This window comes from Arachis ipaensis, chromosome B07, assembly GCF_000816755.2.
Source record: "Arachis ipaensis cultivar K30076 chromosome B07, Araip1.1, whole genome shotgun sequence".
NCBI classification, from domain to species: domain Eukaryota; kingdom Viridiplantae; phylum Streptophyta; class Magnoliopsida; order Fabales; family Fabaceae; genus Arachis; species Arachis ipaensis.
The window spans coordinates 8,217,133-8,224,811 of record NC_029791.2 but is presented as its reverse complement, the minus strand read 5'-3'; the positions used below and the strand labels follow the sequence as shown (position 1 = coordinate 8,224,811).

General features: G+C 32.9%; 1 protein-coding gene across 9 annotated transcripts in view; it reads left to right on the top strand.

Annotated features, from left to right (window-relative positions):
• Window positions 1-7,673, top strand: part of LOC107609865 (MLP-like protein 43) — a 29,672-nt gene extending 21,999 nt beyond the window's left edge. For 2 of the 9 annotated variants that reach the window (XM_021107237.1, XM_021107235.1), the window contains exon 2: window positions 3,589-4,144. In XM_021107237.1, the coding sequence (XP_020962896.1) occupies window positions 3,589-3,860 (272 nt within the window). In that variant the 3' untranslated portion in view covers window positions 3,861-4,144. Of the gene's footprint in view, window positions 1-3,028; window positions 3,316-3,585; window positions 4,145-6,870; window positions 7,274-7,391 lie in introns of those variants that run through there. The other 7 variants (XM_016311914.2, XM_021107240.1, XM_016311915.2 and 4 more) reach the window with 7 other exon arrangements.

Genomic DNA, 7,679 nt, shown 5'->3' with positions numbered 1-7,679 from the left:
ATATTTAGTATCTAAAATCTAAAAAATTAATTAATAAATCTATAACAAAAATAGTGCATAATATAAATTCTTTAAACTTTATATACCAAACAACAAAAAAGGATAAATAAGAAATAATTCGTACATATTCGATTTAAATTTATTTAACTCGTTAGTTATTTGGAGTAACTCCGCCTAAGTTACATTTACAGTACATAGCCGATCTTAAATCTGGATAAAAGAAGAGAGTTGTGTTAGGTCTTCGACAACTAGCATAAAAACATAGCCGAATCTCTATGACATGAATCAAAGACATTATTGTGCTAAAGTTAGGTCGTTGCTCAAAAGCAACGCGTTGTATAACTCGAGTACGGTATCAAATGAGTAAGAGCCACTGTATCGGTATCCGGATGTAGTGTTAAGTAAGCAAAGGTTCCCGTGTTTACGTGAACAGACAAAGGTAAATAAGCTAGTTCACAGAGTAAAAGGTAAATATCAAAGTGACAGAAGGTTGAGATTTGGAACATGAAACATAGGCACTCTAACAAGAAAATCCATGGAAATGGTGGACACCATGACAAGAAGGAAGATTAACATTATGTGCTTATAAGAAATAAAATGGGTTGGTGTGAAGGCTAGGGAGTTGGATACTTTCGGTATCAAACTTTGGTATACAGAAAAGGTGAAGAATAGGAATGGGGTTGGTATTATTGTGGATAAGCAGTGGAAGAAGGACATAGTGAATGTCAAGAGGGTGGGAGATCGGATTATCTCTATCAAACTTGTGGTGGAGGGAGGTGCTTTTCATATATGATTAGCGCCTATGCACCGTAAGTGGGTTCGGACAGGGACGGACCCAGTAGTAAAGAAGAGGGGGCACTTGCCCCCACAGTGTTTTAATTTTTTTTTTTAAAATATAGTTATATATAATATGCCCCTAATTTTTATATCTCTATATAATTAATAATATTTAACAAAATTTATTTTAGTATATATATTTTTTTGCCCCCACTCTTAAAATTTTCTGGCTCCGTCAATGGGTTCGGACAAACAACACAAGATAAGATTTTAGGAGGATCTAGAGAGTTTGGTTCAAGACATACCTTCGAGAGATAAGATTTTCTTAGGAGGAGATTTGAATGGCTATATTGGAAGAAAAGTGACTGGGTATGGAAGTATTCACGGAGGCTTTGGTTTCGGGGTGATCAATGCCGAGGGTAAAACTATTTTGGACTTTTCCTCAACCTTTGACATTCTCATCGCAAATACTTGTTTTAAAAAGAGAGACGAACATTTTATAACCTATAAGAGTGGCATGACAAACTCTCAAATCGACTTCTTCTTGTTGAGGAGAGTTGATCGGAAATTTTGCATTAATTGTAAAATTATCTCGGGAGAGAGTTTGACAACACAATATAGGATGCTCGTTATGAATTTTTGCGTTGAGCAAAAGTTGAGGAAAAGACATCATACGAAGAACCCAAGGACGAGGTGGTGACGGATGAAAGGTGAGGAGTAAAGAAGCTTCCTAAGATAGGTAGGAGAAGAGGCAAAGTGGGATGGGAATGGAAGCGCGGAAGAGATGTGGAGGGAGATGACAGAAGTTATTAGAAGAACAGTAAAAGAAAGTTTTGGTGAATCTAAAGAGACACAAGTAATAGAGAACCAATTTGGATTTATGCCAGGAAGATCCACCACCGAAGCGACATACCTATTAAGAAGGATGTTGGAGAGGTATCGTAGTAATAAAAGTTATATATATATGGTGTTTATTGATTTGAAAAAAACGTACGATAGGGTGTAAAGAGAGGTCTTATGGAAGGTTTTAGAAAAGAGGAGAGTAAGGATCGCAGATATTCGTGCAATTAAAGACATGTATGATGGGGTCATAACTAGTGTGAAGACTCAAGGTGATGTGACAGAAGAATTCCTTATTGGTATAAGATTACACCAGGGATCATCCTTAAGTCCATACCTTTTCACATTCGTCTTGGAAGTACTCACAGAGCACATCCAAGAACCTGTGCCATGGTGCATGCTTTTTGCTGATGATATCGTCCTTATGGGAGAGTCAAGGGAAGACCTAAATAAGAAGTTAGACTTATGGAGAGAAGCTCTACAAGTGTATAGTCTGCGCATAAGCCGTAGCAAGACAGAATATATGGAATGTAAGTTCGGTATGAGAAGGAAAAACCCTAATATAGAGGTGAAGATTGGAGAAAACATCCTACGAAAAGTTAAAAGTTTTAAGTATCTTGGGTGCATCATACAGGATAATGGAGAGATTAAATAGGATGTAAATCATAGGATTCAAGCAGGTTAGTCAAAATGACGGAGTGCATCTGCTTTTATATGTGACAAAAAAGTGCCTTTAAAACTTAAAGGTAAATTCTATCACACTACTATAAGACCGGTTATGCTTTATGGTATGGAGTGTTGGGCAGCCAAAGGGGAGCACGAACATAAGTTGAGTGTGGCAGAGATGAAGATGTTGAAATGGATGAGTGGTCATACGCGATTGGATAAAATAAGAAACGAAGATATAAGAGAGAGAGTTGGAGTAGCACCCATTGTGGAAAAGATGGTAGAATCGCGTCTTAAATAGTTTGGACATGTGAGAAGAAGACCGTCAGAATACCCAATCAGGAGGATAGATGAGATGGAAGATGGATAAGGGTGAAAGACAGAGAAAGATTTAAGAAGACCATCTATAAGGTGATCAAACGAGATCTACATGTAAACGGTCTCTCTGTAGTCATGATACATGACAGAACTCAATGACGTCATTTGATTCATGTAGGCAACCCCATCTAGTGGGACAAGGTTTTGTTGTTATTATTGTTAGTTAGTTATTTGGACTGAACTAAATTGACCAATTTTTAAACAAGACGTGATTTTATTGACTTGATTCACCCATTTTTATAAGCGAACTAAATCAATTTCTGAGTCACTACTCGTTTTAACGGATATAAAATAGATGTACATAAATAATTACATATAGCTAAAAATTTTTCTTCAATCAATGATTGATATGGCAATAGAGTATTTTTCTATATAAGACTCCATAACAACCTCTTATTATTAGATCTAGTGATCTCTATCTCTACATTATCTCTTGCTTCATATTAATTATTTGGTTTTCTTGAAACATGGCAATATCTGGTAAAATTAGTGTTGAAGTTGTGATCCAAGTACCAGTTTCAAAGTTCTTCCACATTTTGGCAAAGGAATTCCACAATATCCAAAACATTTGTGAAAGAGTGCATGAAGGCAACTTGCACGAAGGTGATGACTGGCATTGCACTAATTCGGTAAAAAATTGGACTTGTCTAGTAGGTAATTAAGGTTTATTTCATTAATAGAAATTATATTTGCATTATTTTAATTGTAAATGAGAGATTCATCTAGAAAAGCTAAAAGATTGATGAAATTCGTCTTTCTAATAAAAAAGTCTAGGGGCAATAACTTTATTAAATTCTGACCAACATGTAACCAACAAAGAAAAGTTAAAATGATAAAGCTTTGGTTATAATCTTATTTTTTGAAGTAAGATATCTCTTATCTATGGTTACTGATCTTAATTAACTAATTTATTGTGTAAAATAATAGATGGCAAGGTAATTACATTCAAAGAGAAAATTGAAGGCATCCATGAAGAGAAGAAGTTGATTAAATACAGCATCTTTGATGGAGATATCGGTCAAAACTACAAACTCTTTAAGAGCAATGTTCAAGTGACTGAGACAAACAATGAGAGTGCTAGTGTTAAATGGACTATTGAATACGAGAAGATCAATGAGGATGTTAAAACTCCATACAGCTTCTTGGAATTTTTAGAGAGGAGTACTATAGAAGTTGGTGATCATCTTCACAAGGCATAGCTCTCCAACCATTATAATTAAAGGAAAAAAAGTATATCATCTATATCTATATGAATAATAATTTATGTTGTGTTTGGCTTGAGGTTAAGTGTGTTTATCTAAATAACGCAGTGGTGCAATCATGAATATGCATTAATATTTGCTTCATCATCTGTTAGTTCATCCTTTATTGGATTGGAATTAACTTATTTCATGTATGTTAATGGTTTCTTGTTGAGTGTACCAAGTTATGTATACTAAGAGGATATTTTTATATCCATTATTCATGTGTGCCTTTTGTGTTAGGTGGTTTTATATTACACTCAAATTGGTTTTCAAATAATTTTAGATTTTAAACACTTTGACTTCTAATAAATTTTTATCATTTTAAAAAATCTCCAAACGTCATTTTTTTGTGTTATTTCAACGGTTTAACTGCTATTCTATCCAAAAATAATAACTCAAAAAGTAAAGAAAAATTTAGAAATATTATCATGGGGGCCAATAATACATATAATATTAAAAAATTATGTAAAAAATTATATAATGTAAAATGTATTACAAAAATATACCGATAGAGAATATATTTTAAAGTACAAAAAATATGTATGTACTTTTTATTAGCGAAGTAGTTGATTTTTCGTATCATAAAATTCATCGATAATAGAATCTGTGTCAAATTTTCAGCAATTTTCTTTTCAATATAATTAAAAGACAATTAGCAAGAAATTCATCTTTTATTTTGTTTCTGAGTTATTTTTTACAATATTCTAACTGAAAAAGATCTCTCAGTTGTAGTAGTTAAAACAGAGAGAATTAATACCAAATGAATCAAGAAAGATACTCACAAAAAGTAAAAAAATTCACTTTATAGGATTTGAAAATTTTTATTTAATTAAAAAATATTAATAATAATATCTCTTCAGATTTTTTTAATATTGTTACTTACTTTTTAAATATTAGAAATTATTAATATTTAGATTAAATTGAACTTTTATTTATATTAAACTAAATATTAAATATATTTTTTAAAAAATTAAATCATACTTAATAACTTATTACTATTATTTTTTTTTTTTTTAAAAAGTTGGGACCGAAGCCTCCACCCGCGCCATATGTCCCTGTCTAAAAGATATCAGTCTTAAATATGATGAAGAGTTCAAAGAAGAAAGGAGAGAGTAAATAAGAGAGAATGATATACTATTATTGAACCAGCTTACAAAATACAATTACACTATTACTATATATAGCAACTGAGTATAACTAACTGTGGACTCATATACACTGTTATTTCTCCTCAAACTCAAGGTTGGTGAGGCTGCAACCTTGAGTTTGGCTCTGCAGTCAAAAAACGATAAGGAAGGAACGACTTTAGTAAAAACATCCACAACTTGAGTTGAGTCTGGTATATATGATTGACTCAAATGGTGCATTTTTCTGCATAGTCCCTGATAAAATGGAGATTTAGCTCAAAGTGTTTTGATTTAGAATGAAGAATTGGGTCAACAGCTAACAACACATCACTTTGATTGTCACAAAAGAGCTAGGGAGTTGTACTTAAGGGACATTGTAGCTCAGCCAGCAAGTTCCTTATCCAGATCATATTAGCCACTGCCAATGCCACGGATCGATACTTTGCATTCCCTTAGTAATAGAGCACGCTACAACAGTTTGCTTCTTAGAGGACCACAAAACTGGATTGAGATCAAGGAAGACACAGGTACTACTAGTAGACTTTTGGTCGTCAGGGTCACTTCCCTAATCTGAATCACTATAGGTAAGGATAGGCAAATTCTTTCCTTTCTTCAAATGTAAACCATGATGAAGGATTCCATTTAGGTATTGAAGGATTCACTTCACCACCTTCTAGTGATCTTCTGATGGTGACTGTATAAATTGGCACACTCTATTAACTGAGTATGCAATTTCATGCCTGGTCATGGTGAGGTATTGCTAGCTACCAACCACACTTCAATACAAAGAGGATACCTCCATTTGCAATGAGTTTCAGAGTAGATGACAAGGGAGTTTTGCAAAGTTTGCAGCTTTTCAGCCCTGCTTTCTTTAGAATATCTTGAATATACTTAGTTTGAGTTAGAATCAAACCTCCATCTATTATCTTTGTCACTTGCACACCAATAAAGAAATGTAATTCCCCCAAATCTTTGAGAGCAAAGTTGAGTTTCATCTGATGAATAACCTGATCAATATCTGAGCTCGAATCACCAGTTAAGATGATGTCATTGACGTAGACAAGAGCATAAAGTCTGGACTGGGTTGTGATATTTGTGAAGAGTGAAGTGGCGGATTTAGTGGGGGTGAAGCCTAAACATTTGAAAGCTCCCATCAGCTTCAATAATTGAGATGGCAATATAATAATACATAACAAGGGGCCAGCACGCGTGATTTTATTTGTTCTAGATTCTGCATCGTAAGATCAGAAAGCCTTCAATCATATTTTTGTAGATAGGGGTGGGGGAGCAGCATTCAAGTGCCAAATCTCATCTTCTGTTCTCAATATTTCATTGAATATAATTCATGTCTTTATATGGATAGAATCTTATTAATGGGTGTGTTAAGAACACTTAGCTTGTTAAGATTAAGATGGTTTAACAGAAAATCATTTTATGAAAAAGGATTATATTAGTGAGTATGTTAAGAACATTCGTTTGTGTCACTTTTTTTCTTTTTTTTTAATTACTACATAATTTTAGCAATTTTTTACTTAATATCCATACAAATAAAAAATATCATACATTCATATACTTTGATAATAAATTATTTAAAATCTAAAGAATAGTTAATAAATCTATAGCAAAGTGCATAATATAAATTCCTTAAACTTAATATACCAAATAACAAAAAATAGATAGACGAACTAACTCGTATTTACTCGATTTGAACTTAATTATTTAATTTATTAGTTATTTGAACAGAATTAAATTAACCCACTTTTAAATAAGACATGATTTTACTAGCTAGCTTGACTCATCACCCGCTTTTACAGGCGAACTGAGTCGACTTATGAATCACAACTCGTTTTAATGAATCTAAAATAGATGCACATAAATAATTACTTATAGCTAAAAATCTTTCTTCAATCAATGATTGATATGGCAACATAGTCTTTTTCTATATAAGTCTCCATAAGGCATGAACTTGTTTTACAACCTCTCATTCTAGATCTAGTGATCTCTATCTCTACATTATCTCTTGCTTCATATTAATTATTTGCTTTTCTTGAAACATGGCAATATCTGGTAAAATTAGTGTTGAAATTGTGATCCAAGTACCAGCTTCAAAGTTCTTCCACATCTTGGCAAAAGAATTCCACAATATCCAAAACATTTGTGAAAGAGTCCATGGAGCCAACTTGCACGAAGGTGATGACTGGCACTGCACTGATTCGGTCAAAAATTGGACTTGTCTAGTAGGTAATTAAGCTTTATTTCATTAATAGAAATTATATTTGCATTATTTTATTTTTTGAAGTAAGATATCTCTTTATCTTTGGTTATTTATCTTAATTAACTAATTTATTGTGTAAAATAATAGATGGTAAGGTAATTACATTCAAAGAGAGAATTGAAGCCATCGATGAAGAGAAGAAGTTGATTAAATACAGCATTTTTGATGGAGATATCGGTCAAAACTACAAACTCTTTAAGGACAATGTTCAAGTGACTGAGACAAACAACGAAAGTGCTAGTGTTAAATGGACTATTGAATACGAGAAGATCAATGAGGATGTTAAAAGTCCATACGGCTACTTGGAATTTTTAGAGAAGAGTACTATAGAAGTTGGTGACCATCTTCACAAGGCATAGCTCTCCCAAACAT